The following is a 21,332-nucleotide window of genomic DNA, read 5'->3' on the forward strand; positions in this document are numbered from 1 at the left end:
TCTTTCCTTTACAGTAACATAGTGCTATTCAATGCAAATTCACCCATGGGGCAGAAAACCTATTACAGCACAGGGTGAGGATCCAGGGCTGTACACAATACCATGTCGTTATTCACTGTCACTTCCATATACATTTTGTGTGTCCTTAATACACATGATCTCAAAATGCTCCTTCAAGGGCTGGGAAGAAAATAAAGTTTTAAGATATGATTAAAAGAAAAAAAATGTAACACAGTGTCTCAGTGGGAGGTGGAGAGAGAATTCAGCGGGATGGGGCTGTGCAAGTGGAAGTGTGACCACTGACTGTGAAGGGTCTTGGGAGACTGAGACCGGAGGAGGGAAGGATAGATAGCTAAGAAGTCAGAGAGGTCTTTTGTATCAGGGTCCGTAGAGAGTTTTGAAATTCAGGAGTGTAATTTTGAATTGGATTTGGCCATGGCTAGGAAGTCAGTGAAGGGCAATGTCAAAATGCAATATAGATTATGTAAGACCTCACAGGAATACAACAGAAAACCCCAAGAGTGGAATGCTGTCATCCATGTGTAGCTCAAATAATTGCTGAAGGGGAATACAGATTAATTTATGTGGTGAAATTATAAATGGGCCAGATTCAGTACAAAATAATATCCCGTCTGACTTCAACGCAGAACTGCAACAACTTTTGAGAAATTAAATCAGTTTTTAAAGGCTTATAGGTAAGGATTGCCCTAGAGCGATTCCAGCTTATGACATTATCAGAATTGTGGTTCATTTTGAAACTGCACCAAAAACAATTCACTCCTTTACATTTGTCCTTAAATATAGTGAATACCTCACTTTTTCAAAATATTGGTGCTCCCCCAAAATTTCAACATTCACACAAGCCAAGAAATGAAGAGATGGTATCATTTATTTTCAGTGGAGTTTCTCGAAATATAGGAGAAGAACTTGGGTAGCCAGTAATGACCTTGCCATATTTGTGTTGAATTAGACATAAATTTCTCTCTCTTTATTTTCAGTGCACTGTACCTTAATTTAGTGGGACTCTGGGTAATCCTAGTGTGTGCAGTCTTTTCAGGCTTGGTGATGTATGCCCATTTTAAGAACTGCGATCCTTGGACTGCTGGTTTCATTTCAGCACCTGATCAGGTATAGAATCAAATTAATGGTGTAAATGGAAAGATATCCATTAGACCCTGATTCAAGAAGGCACTTAAGCATGTGCAAAGTCAATGGGACTGTTCATATGCCTACATCTAGGCAGGTGCCTTGCTGAATCGGGCTTTACAATATGACAATGCTGTTAATTTTTCCTGTGCCACGTATCAATTTTAGGTTTTTAATTTATGCCATAGTCAAATATTACCTTACTTTTGTATTGGTTCAGTATAGCTTAAAGGTTTCTCTTGTGTGTGTGTGTGTGTGTATGTGTGTGTGTTTTATCAGTTAGAATTGAGGTGGCTGAATGATGATTTCTGTTCAACTCCTTGTTTTTGTATTGCAATCTGGTCAGAAGTAGCTACTGCATCTGCAGAGTCCAGAAAATGTCCCAGTTAACATCCTCTCTTGTTCTGTGTGTTTATTTTCTCCTAGCTCATGCCTTATTTTGTTATGGACATATTTTCAACAATGTCAGGACTCCCCGGACTCTTTGTTGCATGCGCATTCAGCGGAACCCTCAGGTCTGTGTCTGAAATTGTGTTTTGTCTAGTATGTGCCATTGCATATCCTGCCTTGACTATGCAAATGTTGGCAAAACTAACAGTCCATCAAAGAACCAAACCTGATCAAAATGTTAAACATGAAAATGCAGAATTTCTCTTTCCCTTGTCCCAGGTAAAAAATGCTACAGTGGTTTGTCTTTCTATATTAGACTCCTGCTAGAGCCTGAGTATGCTTTGGCAGTTACATTTTCCTATCCCCTTCAAACGCGTTCAAGAACCACATTAGTAACACAAACAAGGGAGGGGAAAGATGGGCGAAATATCAATTTCCTCTTTCAATGAAGCTCAGCCCGCTGAGCTAATGCAGCCGTGAAGATTTAAATCCCTTTTATTTGACTTGACTGGTACAACTGTAGAATTAGGCAACCAAATGGAGGCCACAACAGTGAGCCTGGCTCAACAGAAAACAACTATGAAAATAATGTAAATACATGGTCAAAGTAGAAAAAAATCTGTCTGGAGAAATCATTCTCCCTCAGGCTGTGCTGGGTAGTGGATAATAATAATTGGCTTGTAGGCAGTAGCAACTACAACATCAGTGTTCAAAGGAAAGTTAGAAAGAGATGGAAGGTTGAAGTCCAGACTTGCAGCAGGCAAGTCCTACTCAGCATGAGCAAGGGTGTCAAAATTATGACCTGAGTAATTACTGTTCTTATTTGGCACAGAGTATGTGAAAGGAGGAGCTATTATAGTTGTGGGCAATATGGTCTGAGAATAGATGGATGTATTAGATAGCTTGAAATGAAACATTCTTTGGAGAATTTTGCCAAATTGGACTTAACTCGTTATGATGTTTTGCAGAAAAATATGGTATCAGCACTATTTATTTCATGCCCTTTGAATTCTAACATAGCAATGTTCTTCTTTGACTTTTTTGAGAACATGGAAAAGGTCTGTGCAGTTTGGGCAAGTGGAGGATTTGATACTGTGTGTATTAAGTGGGTGCTTCTATCTTGTTCTGAGCGAGCACCAAAAGTGGCTTAAGTGAAAGGCCCTTCATGATTGCAGCAGGAATGGGAACGGTTCCAATCTCATCATCCCTCATTGGTCCAGTCTGAGACTAGGAGCATGTGCTCATGATTTTGCTAGTCTCAATAAGTCCCAGTTGTGGGGCTTAAACTCTGTAATCATTTAATCAATTATATCAAGCGATACCCACAGAATGACAGCTTAATGACTATTAATATAGAAAACAAAGAAATAATTGCTAATCAGCCAGTCTTTTCAAGAAATATTCAAGATAGATCATAAACAATATGATTCAGCTGTTAATATTTTGGCAAGCACATTTTATATCAGCATAATGTTATTTGGGGGTGTTATTTCTGTTAATATGATCATAATTTTACATTATTGTAAAATGTTTGTTTTTACAGCACTGTGGCTGCAAGCATAAATGCTCTAGCAACAGTAACATTTGAGGATTTTGTCAAGTACCGTTTTCCAAATCTCTCTGAAAAAATGAGCACCTGGGTCAGCAAAGGATTATGTAGGTACAGTAGATGAATCTTCTACTTATGCGTATTTATCATAATGCCAAAAATATTTTCTTAACCCCTTTTCTCTAGTCAAGACCCCTTTGTCTCTCTATACATCAACACAAAATAGCAGTTTTTGAATGCTCAGGGTATTTATGCAATGAGGTCCTGATATCATTAGCTTATAATAAGATGTTAGTAAATATGGAGTAACCAAGACGGTGACTTAATAAATAGGTGTATATGACTTCTGCAGCGTCCTTGTTTTCTTTCTGAAGTAAAATGCAGAATTTAGTATTGCATCGAGTTTTTGAATAATCTAATAATGCTGAATTCCTTGCTAACCTATTTTCTGCTCACAGTGCTTCAAGAGTCTGGAGAAGAGAAGACAGAGAGGGGACATGATAACAGTTTTCAAGTACATAAAAGTTTGTTACAAGGAGGAGGGAGAAGAATTGTTCTTCTTAACCTCTGAGGATAGGAGAAGAAACAATGGGCTTAAATTGCAGCAAGGGAGGTTTGGGTTGGACATTAGGAAAAACTTCCTGTCAGAGTGGTTAAGCACTGAAATAAATTGCCTAGGGAGGTTGTGGAATCTCTATCATTGGGGATTTTTAAGATCAGGTTAGACAAACACCTGTCAGGAATGATCTAGATCAGTGCTTCTCAAAGTCGGGCTGCCGCTTGTTCAGGGAAAGCCCCTGGCAGTCCGGGCTGGTTTGTTTACCTGCCACGTCCACAGATTCAGCTGATCGTAGCTCCCATTGGCCGTGGTTCGCCGTCATAGGCCAATGGGGGCTGCGGGAAGCGGCGCGGGCCGAAGGATGTGCTAGCCGCCCTTCCCGCAGCCCCCATTGGCCTGGAGCGGTGAACCACGGTCAGTGGGAGCCGCAATCGGCCGAATCTGCGGACGCAGCAGCTAAACAAACCGGCCCGAACCGCCAGGGGCTTTCCTTGAACAAGCGGCGGACCGGCTTTGAGAAGCACTGGTCTAGATAATACTTAGTCCTTCCATGAGTGCAGGGGACTGGACTAGATGGCCTCTCGAGGTCCCTTCAAGTCCTATGATTCTCTGATTCTAAAATACTGCCTGTTGTTGTGTCAGAAGTTTTCAGTGTTTTGCTTCATGTAGAATGATGAAAAATTCACATTATGAGAACAAAAGTGAATACTCTTGTGGAGTATTCAATATTGATGTCTATGGTACTACTCATGTGCTTGAATTTTAGCATTCATCTAACTGTTTACACGATTGAGGCCAGAGAGAGTTGTTCTCTTAATGTGAATTTTCATCATGATATATGAGTAAAGTTAGACATGAGCTTAATTATTTGTAGGATGAAAGCCTGCATTTATGTATATGAACAAGCGACTGTGTCAAACTCCTTTAAAAAGTTTAATAAAGTTTTAATGTTGAAAGCACTGGGGAAGCTCAAGGAAAACTCATTTGTGATCCCCACAGAATGGCAGCTATAAATCATTTCTAGCCTGTCTTAGAGGGTCACTATGCAGTGTTATTGTAGCTGTGTTGGTCCCAGGATATTAGAGACATAAGGTGGGTGACATAATATCATTTATTTTATTTTCTGTTGGTAAAAGAGACAAGCTTTCAAGCTTACACAGAGCTCTTCTTCAGGTCACCTTTTGAGCTCTGTGTAGCTTGAAAGCTTGTCTCTTTCACCAACAGAATTTGGTCCAATAAAAGATATTACCTCGTCCACCTTATCTCTCTTAGAGGGTCACTGTCAGCTTGATATTTTTAAATAGTTGAAATATACAAAAAATCAAGTTTCTGACAGTGCATCCTTTAAATAATGTGTTTAATTTTAAAAATATATTTAGAATATTTATATGGATATTGCTGCTCTCCTACAGATTTTCATTAAGTTCACATATAGGGTAACACCACAAACACACTCAGACCCTTCATCTCTGGCCATTTGTCTGCCTGTGACCTCCTCAGTTTCAGCTTTGCTGCTGCTGTTACTTTAAACATCCTCTTGAAGAACCTGAGAAGAACATTCATGTGAGTGCCACACAGAGCAATGCTTGAGAGCGTTGCCATACTAGTGCATGAGATAGGACAGTGGTCAGGATGAACTGAAACCAATTATACAGAAAGGACTGTCAGATGCAAAAATTGAACAAACTGAAAACATTGGAGAAGACTATTGTTTCGCTAACTTCCTTCCTTTTCACACAGAGTCGGGATTTTCAAATTAATGCTAACTATTTAATGCTGCTTTGTTAAAGAGATATCAGGATCTGATGTTGAATACTTCAATAAAATATGGTTCCCTTTAAACATCAAAACCCACAATGCAAATTCCTTCATTCTGCCTGATCTTTCAGCTGATGAGAAAGAACAATAAACCCAATTAAAAAAAAATAATCTTGGAGCTGCAGAGCAATTTGAGGAAGTCCATACCACTGACCACTGATGCACTAGTAACTGCTGCTAATACTAATCATTAATCTCTTTCAGGTATAGTATTTGGAGTGCTGTGTACTTCCATGGCTGTGGCAGCATCACTTCTGGGAGGAGTTGTCCAGGTATTTAAATATCGAGAGACTCACTGAGCTCTACAACTAAAGAAAATTGATCTTGTACCCTGTTTGTTCTCTTTTCTATTAACTCATATTTTCTGTGAAAGATAAATTGTGTTGTATAACTAATAAACAGACTATAAATTATAATAATATCAAGCACTCCTGGCAGGATGAGCGCTTTACAAATCCATTTAGTGAAGAAATCTGCTTGTTGGGTGCAATCCTGCACAACCAAAGTAAATGGGAGCAAGTTTGAGTCCTTTCTGACATGCAGTTCCAGCTTAATATATGTAGTGCTACTGCCACGTTAGTGTTAAATTAACTTCTGTGACCAGTAACAAAAATAACAAGGGCAATCATTGCAAAAACTTTATCATTGGAAAGATAAAATACCAATCACACTGTTTCTTCTTTAACAATATACTGACATTAGAATTTGATGCATTTGCCATTAAAATGTTACAAAGCAGAAATCAGAGCTCTGCATGCCTTGGAATGAGAACATAAAAAGGTGTTATAAGAATGAGACTGTGGATATATCAAGTGACATTAATTAGCCCTGAAAAATTTCTCCTGTGCATTGTTTCAACAGGCTTCACTCAGCATTCACGGCATGTGTGGGGGGCCCATGCTAGGATTATTTACATTGGGAATTGTGTTTCCTTGTGCTAATTGGAAGGTAAGAGGTGCCCATCATTGTCTCAGTGAGTTTCCACTTGCTGGTCCTTCATTTATATGATCCTCCTTTTATTATTATTACTATAATAATAATTATTACTGTAGCACCTAGGAGCCCTAGTCAAGGACCAGGACACCATTGTGCTAGATACTGTACAAACACAGAACAAAATGACAGCCCCAGCCCCACCGATTCTGTGCCCTGCTTAGAGGCTTCTTACTAGAGATTAGTCCAAATCTATCCCCCATTTATCAACGCTCCTCCAGTTTGGATCTTGTTCAGAAAACTATTGACAAAATTCAGACCCCTCCCCACCCCTACACTATGAAGGCCATGGGGCTTTAGGCTATGAAGTAGCCCTTGTGTAGCTACTCTTTGTTCACAGGCTGTAATGACAACTGCTGACTCATAGCACTTCCTATGTGGGGGTTCTAATGCCACTTCGGATTTGGGTACATGTGGATCCAGTGGCTCCTCCCCGGCTTACCCCACATCACCCTCCTGAGAATAGGTTGGCATGGGGACTCCAGTGGCCTTGTGTGATCCATCTATGCTGGGTGGATTCTACCATTATAGACTATTCAGGTCAGTCAATGGTACATCATTTATAGAGCTTAGTTTTCATAGTCATAGATGTGGGATGACTGTGCATGTATGAAAGGGCCATATAACTCTAATCCAGCATGAAGAAAGTGTAACTATAGCCTCTACAGTCAAATCTACTTAACTTAGATTTTGGCTGACTAAAGCCCTGGTACATCAGCCACCATTACAAACTCCTCATTTGCCAGTTACCACCACTCACTGAGAATAGTTCCCTACATTTAGAATAGGAAATAACTCTGGTAGCTCAGATATCACTTTGTGGCAAATGTTGACTGTCTAATGGCAACCACCCCCTATTTGAATTAAATCACTCAACAAAATAGGGCAGTGAACGGGCAAAAATAGTATAATTCCCTCTAGCTATATTTATAATTCAGCTAACATCTATTCAGTATAGGCAGTGAAGAATAGACAGTATGCTGCAGGAAGGTATTTATACCATGGTAAAATGTTCACTTTAAAAGTGTAATCACTATGAAGGAGCTTCACATGGGAATATTAGTTTTTACAGGGAGCAAACAGGATCATTTCCAAGTAAATTTTCAGTAGTGGGTTTAAAAGCTAGTTTTATCCATTCAGTGTGCAGCATGCAGGAAAACAGGCTTTTCATTTGAATTCTTCCCATCTGTTTCATTGTCACAGCTGATAATAGAGAAGCTCAGCATTTTTCAGACTTCAAACTTATGACAACATTTCACGTTTCAATTAAAAAGTAGGAGAATTTTTTTTACTAACAATGCCCCAGTCCTATTTTTGACCCATTCTACCAAATAAGGACTGATTCTGCACCCTTGATGCGAATGGGAGTTTTCAAGTGCAGGACCAAGCCATTATCACCCATTTCATGTGTGCAGTGACATATTTCAGTTCTCTCTAATAATATATCTTGCTTTAATTAAGGGTGCCGTAGGAGGCCTATTGACTGGGATCACCATAGCATTTTGGGTTGCTATTGGAGCTTTTATTTATCCAGCACAACCTTCAAAGGCCCGCCCTCTGCACTTATCAACAGCCAACTGCACTCTAGCTAATAACACAGAGATGATAACTACATTGGCTCCTACTCTCCCTCCAATCAGGTATTTTCCATTGATTTTTGTGTGGTTTTGTCACAATGTGAGTTTTTGAAATTTATATTCTGTTCTATAGAGGTACTTACTGCATGACATCAGGTCTGGGCTTCAGCTGTGCTGCCCAAACTGTGCTCCATGAAACTTCAGGGGTCTGAGGGTATGCTGATGATCTCCAGACAGCTCGTTGGTCACATGATGGAAGTTCTCCTCCAGGTGCTCCCTAACAAGAAAAACAGCTGAAAATACACTAAATACATCCCTAATATTATCTTTCTATGTAAACAATTAGGAACATGGGACAGGTAGGGACCTCCTGGGTCATGGAGTCAAGTCCCCTGCTACTGCAGGCAACCCCGTCTTATAATCAGATTGCTGCAGGGATGTTCCTGGATTATGAATTTGTAGGTGTCGGGGGAGGATGTCCATAAGATGATCTATGATGTGGCCCACCTTGTGAAAAGTTTTTTAGTATCACTTGAGTTACCATGTTGTACCTTGCTTAGGGTCCTATTGAACACCCAGTGATGTCAATGGGAAAGCTATCCATTGACTTCAGTGGAAGTTTTAAAGAGGAACACTTTCAAGTAACAGGAATGCTTTCAAGATACACACAGCTCAATAGCTAGTGTTAAGAAAAGGCCAAACTATGTATTACTAAGAGACTAACTGAGCAGGCACAAGTCAATTCCATCTTAGCATGATTCCAGAAACATGTTAGGGTATATCTGTAATATAGAAGAGGTGTGAAGGGAAGTTATAAATAAAATATAAGGGGCTGGTTAAAAGACTAAAAGGTCTGAAACTGTGGATCTAGCATTAATTAACTGCACCCAACAAAAGGCCTGGGCCTTAAATTATCTGCATTTATAATTACTTGGAAAGGAGAGAGTGACAAGCGTAAAGCCACTTGACCATATCAATTTTTGTGACACACACAATTCTAGCAGTGACCATTAGCCAGAAGCAAACTATTTTTTAAAATGCTAGTACTATCTGGACCCAATGCAGATCTATGCATACTTCACTAATGCAACCAATTGGACATGTGTTCTATTCTTGATGTTGTGTGTATGCAGTTATCTATGTATAGAGCTGTCTATTACTTCTGTTATTTTGAAATGTTTTTTTATCTGAGACAATATAGTTTTATCCTTCATAGAAAGACATTTATAAGTCACTGGCAATTATTGCTAACTTATTCTTCCTCTCTTCTTGTGCTGCCATAGGACTCAACTGGCAGATACCTGGTATTCCTTGTCCTACCTTTACTACAGCGCTGTGGGCTGTTTAGGGTGCATTATTGCAGGCCTTCTGATAAGCTTTTTAACAGGTTGGTTACTTATTAAAGGTTTTTTGCACTAAGATTTGACTAGAATCAATTGTTTTAGAATTCTGCAGATACGTACAAGGGTGCAAATTTGAAACCCAGACACTTATTGGAAAGCAGTGGAGATAAAACTGGGCCACTTGAGTTTAACTCAGGGGTGGGCAAACTTTTTGGCCCGAGGGCCACATCTGGGTGGGGAAATTGCATGCAGAGCCATGAATGTAGGGCTGAGGCAGGGGAAAGGGATGCAGGAGGGAGTGCAGTGTGTGGGAAGGGGCTCAGGGCAGGGGGCTGGGGTGCAGGAGGGGTGTTGCAGGGGGCTCAGGGCAGAGGGTTGGGGTGCAGGAGGGGTGCAGTGTGCAGGAAAGGGCTCAGGGCAGGGGGTTGGGGTGCAGGAGGGGTGTGGCGGGGGCTCAGGGCAGGGGGTTGGGGTGCTTCAGGGTGGCAGCGGCGCACTCCGGGGCCAGGGCAGGCTCCCTGCTGACCCTGGCCCTGCGCCGCTCCCGGAAACGGCCGGCACCACGTCTCTGCGGCCAGCTAGTCAGGGCTTTGGATCCAGCCCGCAGGATTGCCAGCCCCCCACCGCTCCTGGAAATGGCTGGCACCACATCCCTGCGACTCCTGGGGGAGACGGGACAGAGGGCTCCATGCTCTGCCCTCGCCTGTGGGTACCTCCACCGAAGCGCCTATTGGCCTCGGTTCCCCATTCCTGGCTAATGGGAGCTGTGGGGGGCGGTGCCTGCAGGCAAGGGCAGTGCATGGAGCCCTCTGCCCCGCCTCCCCCAGGGGCCGCAGTGATGTGGTGCCGGCCATTTCCGGGAGCGGTGTGGGGTTGGCAATCCTGCGGGCTGGATCCAAAGCCCTGACGGGCTGGATCCGGCCAGCGGGCCGTAGTTTGCCCACCTCTGGTCTAACTGGTTTGTAGATTCCCATTCATTGATGTTTCCCAAGGAAATTCTGGGTACGTTAACTATGAATGGATCTGGAGGGTTGAAAAACAGCCATAGCAGACAGACTTACTGCCCTAAAGGGAGTCTAAAACTGTCATAACTATGGGACCTCTGCAGCTGGAGGAATTTAAAGCAGTGCATAGCCCGCTCTAAGTTACACTGCAGAGCAGTTCAACCTCCAGTGGCCCTAAGATCAGGAGACAGAAAAGTGGTTTAACTGCACCTTACCTCACCCTCTCAGCTGCTCTGACAGGAACATGGCCCAGCTGAGCATTCAGCTCGATATCTTCCTGTTTTTATTAGAGAGATCAAACTAGTTTTCCTTTTTGAAATGAAACAAACAAATAAAAAGTCAAAATGAAGCAAACAGGCATATGCATTTAACCGCTTCCTCGATATTTACATATTTACATAATTAATAAACAGAGATGCTCATCTGACACCCTCTCCCCAATGCAGCCTTAGATGAGATCAATACAAAATCCCTAAGTGGATATTTATCTCAGCCAGATGGATTAATTGCTTGAGACCATGATAGCTGAGATTCATCTGGGCAAAGATGACACTTGAGCCCCCACACAGACCATGGAATAACTACCTGTCTTAACTTCATCTGTTGTCTTGTGTCTCCTTTCTCTGCTTAGATGTCCATGGAAAATACCATTAACAAATATTTGTATTCTTTCCAGGCCCTGATAAAGGAAAAGATGTGAAACCAGCGCTAATAAGTCCTGTCTGCAACTTGTTTTGTTTTTGGTCTAAAAAATACAAAACATTATGCTGGTGTGGCGTGCAGCACGACAGCACAACAATTCCTGTGAGTCTATTTCATAACAGAACAGCACACTACAGTATTAGGCTGTGCCTGCTGTGGAAAGTATTTGATAAATGGATCAGATTTAGATTTCAAATTCAAAATTACTGCAGAAAAGGCCACATACAGTTAAGAGGAAATCAGACCAGAATTGAAAAAAATCAGCCTTATTCTGCTCATTATTTAGCCCCCAATCGTGTTACAATGTGTCACTTTTACCAGGTACAGAAGGATCACAGAATCTAGAGAGGAAGAAGCCCTGTTATGTGACATCAATGCTCCTTGTAATGCATGGTATAATCCCCTTACACATCAACAGGGAGCATATCAGATATTATGTCATTATTGTATTTAATCTTAGCCAAGAGGTCAAGAAGGGAGGTCAAGCAAGGCATTATTTAATATTTTAAAGAAACAAAAATACAGAAGAAATGGACAGGTACCAATCTTCCTATGATGTCTTAAAAACATATCTAAAGATTAGAATTAGGGTAATATTTTCAAAGTATTTAAGTGATTTAAGAGCTTAAGTTCAAGTTTCAAATGTGACTCAGGCATGTAGGAGCTCAAGTCCTATTGATTTTCATTGAAATGTAGGTACTTAAGGCCAGATTTTGAAAGGTATTTAGGTGCCTAAAAGTGCATATAGGTCTCTAGTGGGATTTTCAAAAGCACCTGTGTGTCTGGAGCCAGATTTTTAGAAATATTAGGTGCCTAACTCCCTTTGATTTCAATGGAAATTAGGCACTTAGACATTTTGAAAATCCCACTAGGTGCCTCTCTGTATCTTTAGGTGCCTAAATGCCTTTGAAAATCTAATCTTAATTGCCTAAGACAAATTGCCTTTTGAAAATGAGCACTTCTGAAAATTTTACTCTTATTCCTTTTACCCAGTGAAATGTGCATGTATTTCGGAAATGAAAGTACTGTAGGTTTGTGAAGAACATGTGCTGGGAAGCTGCAAGAGTACTTATTTGGTTTTGAATTCTGCAGATGCAATCCGAACTGAATTGGGGTTCAGGATCTGGGTAGGAAATGAGAATTAGGCACCATGGACTCCCTTTGAGATTATGTATAATTTTTTTGCTCATATTACATTTTTTCAAACATATCAAGAATTACAGCAGAAACATGACAATTAGGGTAAGAGCAAAAGAAATGATCTGTCCTCTTATAGCACAAGAAAACCTAGTTTCTATGATCTGCTCATTTGTGTCATTCTTATGTGGAAGTTGAGAGAGCATCATTCTAAGGACACAATTCTGCTCCCATTGAAGTTAACATCAGTTTTGCCACTGAGTTCAGTGGGGTCAGGTTCAGGCTTTAGATAATTATTAGTACACCTTTTAAAAGTATCTGGGACTGGGGCTAAATATTAACAAGCCGAAGGATACAGTGGAGGAAAAGATGTGAAGTCAATTCCTTGCTTTTGTCTCTGTTCTGAAAAGTGACAGTAAAAGCCACATGCTTTATTGGATTCTGTCATATATGTGTTTGAAAGGGTCCATATTGTGCCTGGCCTATATAGAGCTTTGCTGAGCTGTAAGGAAGAATAAGGCTCCCACACACTCCTAAAATCTTGGGTCAGAATGCAGGTCAGGTGGTGGCAATGGGGACCAAAGACTGCACAACTGTTACTCCTTCCCCATCTCAGAGCGGGTGGATAGGGAGGAGGCAAAGAGGGGCGGAACCTTGGTTCCACCCTCCTAATGCACTGGCCAGTGAAGCTGAGCCTCCAGGAGGAGGAGAGTAGAGGAGATGCCCAGTAAATATCTGTGACAGATTATTCACCCCTTCCCCCAGGTGCCAATGGGAAGGATTTGTGACTATCTCAGTCATGATTCCAGCCTGGTGCTCCTCCTAGCATAGTGCTGCCCTGTACTTTGGGAGGCACTGTGGCCTAGTGGATAGAGACTGACCTGGGGCTCAGGAGACCTGGTTCTGCCACTGGCCTGCTGGGTGACCTTGAGCAAGTGACTTCACCCGTCAGTGCCTCAATTTCCCCATCAGTAAAATGCGGATAATGAATATATAAGCAATTATTATTACTACTTAGGGCACTGAGCAAGCAAACCCTATATAAATATTTTTTCCCCCTAACTGCCAGCGCAACCTGAGCTCTGAGAGATGAGATGGCTCGTCCCTTCTTTTGCATCACTAAGTGTAATAAAGACTCCTTAGGGCACTCTCTCGACCCATGTATATCACAACTGTGGATTATTTTCAGATTATGCCCTCAGTGTCCCCTTCTCTTCAGTGGGTTTGCACAGGTGCAACATATTGGCCCTGTAACACACAAAAAAGGAATATCTTCTGGGGTTTTCAGAGGAGCCTCAGGAAGTTTCAGGTGCCTGAATCTTATTGAAATCCAGTGAGATCTGGGCACCTAACTCCCATAAACTCATTTGAAAATCCCAGCCAGAATCTAGCTCATTCTCTTGTCGCTGTGTTTGCTGAGCAGGCTTAAAAGGAGGAAAAAGATTCAAAGCCTTTTTTGTGTCACACACACACAGGGAGCAGCTCTGTGATGGATAAGAGTCATTTTACAGAGTAGAATCACACTTCAAACTCTTCCTACAGGGACGAGATGCATAAATCCAACTCTGATTTACTAGGGTTTGTTTTATTCATGTTTGAAATATGGAAAATCACAGTTATTCTTCAAACTACTGTATTTTTATTCCTATTTCTCAGGAGGACTCTGAAAACAATCTGTGTAAAGATGGTGCAAAGAAGGCAGGGACAGATGAGCCCCTCCAGAATGGTTTCAACAAAGAAACCCAGAGTCATTTACCTGGTTATAATCATCATGAAAAATCCTACACCAATACGAGCATAGAGACAGAATCCTACTTCTAGCGGCTGCGGGGGAAAAAACCTAATGTCTCATGGAAATCAAACTGCATTGCTCCAGCTTTAGAAAACAAGGACTGTACCTAGCCTGTCAGTTGTATTTTACTAAGTCCTGGTTGACCAGAGCAGCATATGGTTGTCACTGCAGAGAGAGAGGTAAAAGCCAGATTCAATTTTAGTTATGAAATACATATTAAAACCAGGGCATCCATTCTTTAAAGACACTGTGATGCTGGTGTATCAGGAGAGATGAAAAAACTGAAGCTTATTATGAAAATTTCTATTACATGTTTAGCAAAAGATGTGCATTAATATTGGTGCTGTGGCCAAATTCCAATCTGAGCAAGTATAGTCCATCTATCAACAATTTATTTTGGAAATTCCAACCATCCAGAGGCATCCCTTCCTTTTTGTCCCAAACTAGGATGTAGCGCTGCTGTTCACCTCACTTATGGATGAGGTGATATCTGTATCTGCTGTTATTTTCTCCCACAACCATCTCTGTGCTTTCCCCCACATCCCTCCTTATGCAGTTAGACACAGAACATCCTTCCTGGTTGGAAAATCCCTTCCACATTCAAATCTCCCCTGAAGACCTGCTTCTACCAGAACACATATTGGCCTTGAGCTGGCCAACAACCTGGGACATTTGATTGTAGAACAAACGATTTAAAAATGAACTTTTATAAAAAATGTATGTTATCAAGCCATAGCCAATCACGACCATTTTACTTGTAGGTCAGGCTTCTTTCCCATACTCACTCTCTGGTCATTTTCACTTTGTAAGGAGCTCTGAAGTGGATTGGCCTGTGAAGTTGGTGGTGAGCGAGGCTGAGGGAAATATGAGGACTCATTCAACCAACAGAAAGATGATGAACATTTTTTTCCCTCAGATATATGCCTTTTCTAAACTCTAATGGCAGCAGTATCCATCAGAATGCATTGACATATGTAACAATAAAAAGTTGGATATTTGGTACAGAGGACACCGCTCCTTTGCTGAATGAGCTCCCACATTAGCAGAGCCATCATTCTCCCCTTATTGCTCCCCACTTCTCGGCAAGCTGGCTCCACGCTGTCCAATAGCACGTTGGTCCAGTTGGAAGGATAAGTTCTGAGGATTTGGTCCAGTTTGTCATAGAATGGACATGTTTTCCCAGTCTGACCCAGACCTTATTATTGTCCTGGGCCTTGTTATAATGGCCTTAAGTCCCTGGATTTTTTTCTCTATTCTGCTTGATGCTCCGAGAGATGCCCATCTCAGCTAGTCGCTCAGACACCCAGCCATACATCCATCTATTCTCAATGCCTGAGTTCAACTGTGCCTGACTTGCCTCATCTATACAGGTGGCCATCAGTGCCCACATATCAGCTTCAGATCAGCTGGCAGCACAGTCATAAGAACTGCGAAGACATTTTATCCAAAGAAATTGATTTCTGGGGAATGAGCACACAGTGTGCGCAGTGGTACGTGCACGGATAAGTAGCTTCCAGAAACCATGACCGCTGTGCAGTGCAGTTCAGAAAATGGACCAGACAGACCACCTAAACAGTGACCTGTGCACTATGGACTGGTAGTGGGGGAATTATTTGCACCATAGGGACTATTATTCCAGTGTTACCAATCCATATTGACATTGCATTATTGGAATTTGGCACAGCAGAGAACTACATGGTGGTTTGAAGCCAGTCTAATCCAAATGGCACTATGAACATGAGTGCATTGTTGGGAGTAACTCTATATGTGGACATGAGGTGTATTGCAGGTGTGTCAGGGAACTAAGCGGCAGTTAGCATGGCACATTTCTGCAGTATTGATAAGGCCTTCATTAGGAAAGTTCTCCCAATGAATGAGTCCATTTGCTTGACTAGGGATCAGTTTGGCTAAGGACTGACATACTGTTGGGACTAACATTCTGAATCATGGGTAAATTCACTTCATTATTTCTTTTGTGGTCCTCTTAGTGGCTCAACTCTGCTTGCTGGTGCCAGACTTCTCTCCTCCCTGCATACAGGTCCCTTTCTGCTCTGCCCCTACACCTGACACTCTTTCTACTTCTATGGAACATCCTTCCTCAGGTGGTTAGCAAGGCAATGACTGTATGTGGAAGTTTTATTAAAATAGCTGACATATAGGAGTGTAAGCTAAGCCACTAATAACTGTCGTGCTTCAGGGTGTGAACTAATTCCTTGCAGGGGTGAGGAACAAAATCATTCTCAGCACCTCACCATAAATAGTACTCTACAGCCTGATGGTGCATTATGTATTATTTCATCCACTGGCAGAAGCAGGATATTAGGCTAGAGGGCCAATGGTTGCATTTCGTATAGCACCTCCTACCACGTGGTCAATTGTTGCATAGCGATGGCTGCACTGTGAGGCAACAAGAGCCAATTTTATAATTTCTCAAGATTTTTAGAAATTTACTCATTGCAATTTCCTCCTATGCTAAGGAGGAATCTCAAATTCTGGATATTGATGGAGTATACAGCCCCCCCCCCCAAAATTTGTCAATAAATTAGTTTTCACCAATTTTTAAAAACAAGCAACCTTAATATCTTCCTAAATTAATTGTCATAAACAAAATAGATGCTTCTTATTAGTACAGTAACTCCTCGCTTAACGTTGTAGTTATGTTCCTGAAAAATGCTACTTTAAGCAAAACGATGTTAAGTGAATCCAATTTTCCCATAGGAATTAATGTAAATAGGGGGGTTAGGTTCTAGGAAATTTTTTTTTGCCAGACAAAAGACTATACATATATATATATATATATACACACACACACACACACAGAGTATAAGTTTTAAACAAAGAATTTAATACTGGTACACAGCAATGATGACTGTGAAGCTTGGTTGAGGTGGTGAAGTCAGAGTGTGGGATATTTCCCAGGGAATGCCTTACTGCTAGATGATGAACTAGCACTCGGCTGAGCCCTCAAGGGTTAACACATTATTGTTAATGTAGCTTCACACTCTACAAGACAGCACGAATGGAGGGAGGGGAGACAGCACAGCAGAGAGAGAGAGAGAGACAGACACAGACAGTGTGTGTGAGAGAGAGACACGCGCTGACCCCACTCTAAGTACACTGCCTTTTTAAGTAGATCAGCAAGTTGAGACAGCAGCTGTGGCCAGCAAACTCCATCCGTCCTGAGCCCTGTCATGTCCTGCTCTGTGGAGATGGGGGGCAGGAGCAGGGGGGGAGTGGGACACCCTGACATTAGTATCCCTCTTCCCCCCTCCTCCTCCCGCACAGCAAGTAGGAGGCTCCCAGGAGCAGCTCTAAGGCAGAGGGCAGGAGCAGCACATGGCAGTGGGGGGAGGGACAGCTGAACTGCCCAGCAATTGATAGCCTGCTGTTGCACAGGGAACTTAGGGGAGCTGATAGGGGGGCTGCTGGTCCACTCTGGTTCCAAGCCCCCATGAACTAGCTGCTCTTTCTGCAAGCAGTGGACAAAGCAGGCAGCTGCCAAACGTTATAAGGGAGCATTGCACAACTTTAAACGAGCATGTTCTCTAATTGATCAGCAACAAAACAATGAAACAACATTAACTGGGACGACATTAAGTGAGGAGTTACTGTATTATTTTAAATGTGAAAAATGCTGGAAAACTGTACTGGTTAGAGTCAGAGGCTGTGACAAACTTCTTCACATAAAACTGCCAACGTACTTTGTTTTAGTCAGCTATCCCAGCCCTTGGTTCTTTTTCAAATCAAAGTTGCTGGTTGTGCCTAGTGGTGTTGTGATTTTGTCATGTAGTCAAACATTTAGCAAGATCTAAGTTGAATCTCATATATGGACTTAAATAAGGTATGAAGCCCAGTCAATTGCTAGTGCATTTTCTAATCTTGCCATCGCATTTCAAGGCATATGGTATTACAGAATTAGAATTCCAAAGAGCTACTGTTTCAATAAAATTAATATTCAGGTCAAGGTTGGGTAGAATTACCTTCTCATCTCTGAGCCATTGATCATTCCAAATCAATTCAGACTTCCTCCTGCTAACTCTGGAGCTGAGAAAACACAAGGGAAGGTCAGAGACACAGATGCTTGAAAATCTTTGGACAGGATGGACTAGTCCCTTTACTGCCTGTTCAGTCACTCACACAGCTAATGAAATGTAGTTCTGACCAGTATAATTTTCTAGTGCCCCGTTCCTGGCCCTCTACCTGACTTCTGACTGGACAAAGGGGAGGTGTGGGGACCAGATTTTCAAAGAGCTCAGTTCCTTGCATCTGAGCACTTTAGAAAAATCTGGCCACACTACTTAGATACAGTAACTCCTCACTTAACGTTGTAGTTATGTTCCTGAAAAATGCGACTTTAAGCGAAACGATGTTAAGCAAATCCAATTTCCCCATAAGAATTAATGTAAATGAGGGGGTTATGTTCCAGGGAATTTTTTTTCACCAGACAAAAGACTATATATACATACACACACACACACACACACCCCTAGTATAAGTTTTAAACAAACAATTTAATACTGGTTCACAGTGATGATGATTGTGAAGCTTGATTGAGGTGAGCCCTCAAGGGTTAACTCTTACACTCTACAAGGCAGCAAGAATGGAGGGAGGGGGAGAGAGAGAGATGCTCATTTCCCTTTTAAGTACACTACCTTGTTAATTAGATCAGCTTGCTGAGACCACAGCTGCTGCCAGCAAAGCCCTGTCCTGTGTCCCCCCTGCTCTGTGGAAGATGGGGTAAGCGCAGGGCCGGCCCTTCCACTAGGCGACCCTAGGTGGTTGCCTAGGGCAGCAGGATTTGGGGAGCGGCATTTTGCCGCCCTCGGCAGAAATTCGACGGCGGGGGGTCCTTCTGCTCCAGATCTTCTGCGGAAATTCGGCGGTGGGTCCTTCACTTGCTCTGGGACCCGCTGCCGAAGTGCCCCGAAGACGCGGAGCGGAAGGACCCCAGGCCCCCTGAATGCTCAGAGGAGGAGCGCTGCCGCCTAGGGCGGCAAAAACCCTGGTGCTGCTCCTGGGTAAGCGGGGTGTAGGGGGGGGGACACCCTGACATTAGCCCCCCTCTTCCTTCCCTCCCCCCCTGCACAGCAAGCAGGAATCTCGGGGAGCAGCTTCAAGGCAGAGGGCAGGAGCAGCACATGGCAGTGGGGGGAGGGACACAGTTGAACTGCAGGCAGCTGCTGCACAGGGAACTTAGGGGAGCAGGGAGCTGATAAGGGGGCTGCCGGTCCACCCTGGTTCCAAGCTCCCACCAGCTAGCTGCAACGGGCTGCTCTTCCTGCAAGCAGTGGACAGAGCAGGCGGTTACCAAAAGACGACTTTAGAAGGGAGCATTGCACCATTTTAAACAAGCATGTTTCCTCATTGATCAGCAACAAAACAATGTTAACTGGGAAGACTTTAAGTGAGGAGTTACTGTTCCTAAATGGGAGCTGAGCTTTTGGGAACAGCCCACCACTTACTGAGGTGACTAAATGAGACTTGCTGAGTGCTGCACTCTTTTGAAAATCTGGCCTCACATTCCTTCTTCACTTCCCTTTTCTCTTTCCCCTCTTTCTTCTTAATTTGATCTCACAGCCTCATTGTTCTAAGCTTTTTTGCCATTTTCTTCCCAGGATCTGAATCTGCTGCTTTCATATATAGTCACCCAGGGCCGGCTCTAGGATTTTTGCCGGCCCAAGCAAAAATAATTTTGGCCGCCCCCTAACCCGTTCTTTAATTACCCCACCCCGGCCCCGCCTCAACTCCGCCCCTTCCCCAAATCCCCAGCCCTGCCTCCTCCCCCCAGGCTCTCAAGCCTGGGAGGGAGGGAGGGGGAGCAGTGGCGCGCAAATCAGCTGTTTCGCGTGCTGCGGCCGCTCGGGATCTCCCCCTCCCTCCCAGGTTTGAGAGCCTGGGAGGGAGAGCGAGTAGCGGTGCGCGAATCAGCTGTTTTGCGCGGCGTGGCGCGCGAGCAGCAGCAGCAGCGGAGGTGAGCTAGGGCGTCCGAGGCACATTTTTAGGGGCGGCATTCTGGCGCCGGCCATGCCGCCCCTAAAAATGTGCCGCCCCAAGCACCAGCTTGTTTTGCTGGTGCCTAGAGCCGGCCCTGTAGTCACCCATTCCTCCCAAATGACAAAGAAATGTATTTTTGAGGGTTTTTTTAAAACTGCAACCCCAAAGAAATGCCAACCGGATAACAAAAACATAGCCTCTTTTCAAATGTAACCTCAGGTTGCCATCCATCAGATTCAAGACTGACTCTTTAGCATTTGGGGCCAATTTTTCATGACAAGTAACAATCCCCCACCCCGCCCCTCAATGTATTAACATTAAGTGCATGTGCCGAACCTTGCACTTGCATATGCAATTTACATGAAGCACATTTACAAATCCCCGGCTATCAATCCATGTTCCATGACCTACCTGCTTGAACAAAGACTGAGAATGTTCAGAATGTTCAGGAGTGGTGTGTGCAGGGGTACTTTTGATTGTGCTTCCCTTTTGCTGGACTTTAAAAGTTTCAGTCTGGTCCTTCAGGTTTTAGAGCTGCACTTCTATTGCAGTATAACTTTTGTACTGTATCCTAAATTAATTTGCAAATATTTAAATAGTAAAGGGTTAAGAATGTGCCATAGTGAAGGGAAGTCTATGGGAGAAATCTGGGGAGAGAGGAAAACTCTGCAAGATTCTAAGGACCCAGGGCTCAGTACAGGAGCATGAAGGTGATATTGAGGCAACAGAAAGGATGCAAGCGGAATCACTGGTAGCTAGATTACAAATGCATTACAATCATAGACTATAATGTTAGCTTTCTCTGCTGCAGCACTGAGGATCAAAGAAGAGCAGCTGGTGAAGCATGGAGAAAAGTAGAGGTAATATAAATGAGCAAAATAGGGATAAAATACTTGGAAGCTAATTCTGTCCCCTTCTCCACAGCTGGGTGGGTCCTGAGCAGCAGAATTGATTGAGTTTATCTTCACAGATCAGTAGAAAGTTTGGGGGACTTCAAAGGGATACACTCCTCTACCTGGCATAGAGTCCTATTCCAGAGCACTTCCTGTGCAGCATGGGCTGATGGATGGATGAGTTCAGAGACTCCGATACTGGCTGGATTCTCCAGTGCTTCTACTCATGGGTTAATGCAGCTCCATGGTCAGGGGAAGGAGAATGGTGAGGAGTCCTTTACGGACACCTTAAAATATCCATGTACTTAGGAAGACTTCAGCACACGTTTCAGTGCTGTGGGGCTTGCTGGGGCAAGATGCAGAAAACGCTGGCCCTGATTCAATGAAACACTTAAAAACATGCTTTTCTTTGAGCATGTGACTAGTCCAGGGGTC

General features: G+C 43.0%; 1 protein-coding gene across 1 annotated transcript in view; it reads left to right on the plus strand.

Annotated features, from left to right (window-relative positions):
• Nucleotides 1-14,039, plus strand: part of SLC5A12 (solute carrier family 5 member 12) — a 29,798-nt gene extending 15,759 nt beyond the window's left edge. The window contains exons 7-15 of the mRNA XM_024214880.2: nt 999-1,128; nt 1,573-1,661; nt 3,080-3,192; nt 5,667-5,734; nt 6,324-6,410; nt 7,917-8,095; nt 9,316-9,419; nt 11,056-11,183; nt 13,875-14,039. Coding sequence (XP_024070648.2) covers nt 999-1,128; nt 1,573-1,661; nt 3,080-3,192; nt 5,667-5,734; nt 6,324-6,410; nt 7,917-8,095; nt 9,316-9,419; nt 11,056-11,183; nt 13,875-14,039 — 1,063 coding nt within the window. The remainder of the gene's footprint in view (nt 1-998; nt 1,129-1,572; nt 1,662-3,079; nt 3,193-5,666; nt 5,735-6,323; nt 6,411-7,916; nt 8,096-9,315; nt 9,420-11,055; nt 11,184-13,874) is intronic.
• The last annotated feature ends 7,293 nt before the right edge of the window (nt 14,040-21,332 follow it).

The sequence above is a fragment of the Terrapene carolina genome, unplaced genomic scaffold (assembly GCF_002925995.2).
Source record: "Terrapene carolina triunguis isolate 2854851 unplaced genomic scaffold, T_m_triunguis-2.0 Scaffold96, whole genome shotgun sequence".
NCBI lineage: Eukaryota > Metazoa > Chordata > Testudines > Emydidae > Terrapene > Terrapene triunguis.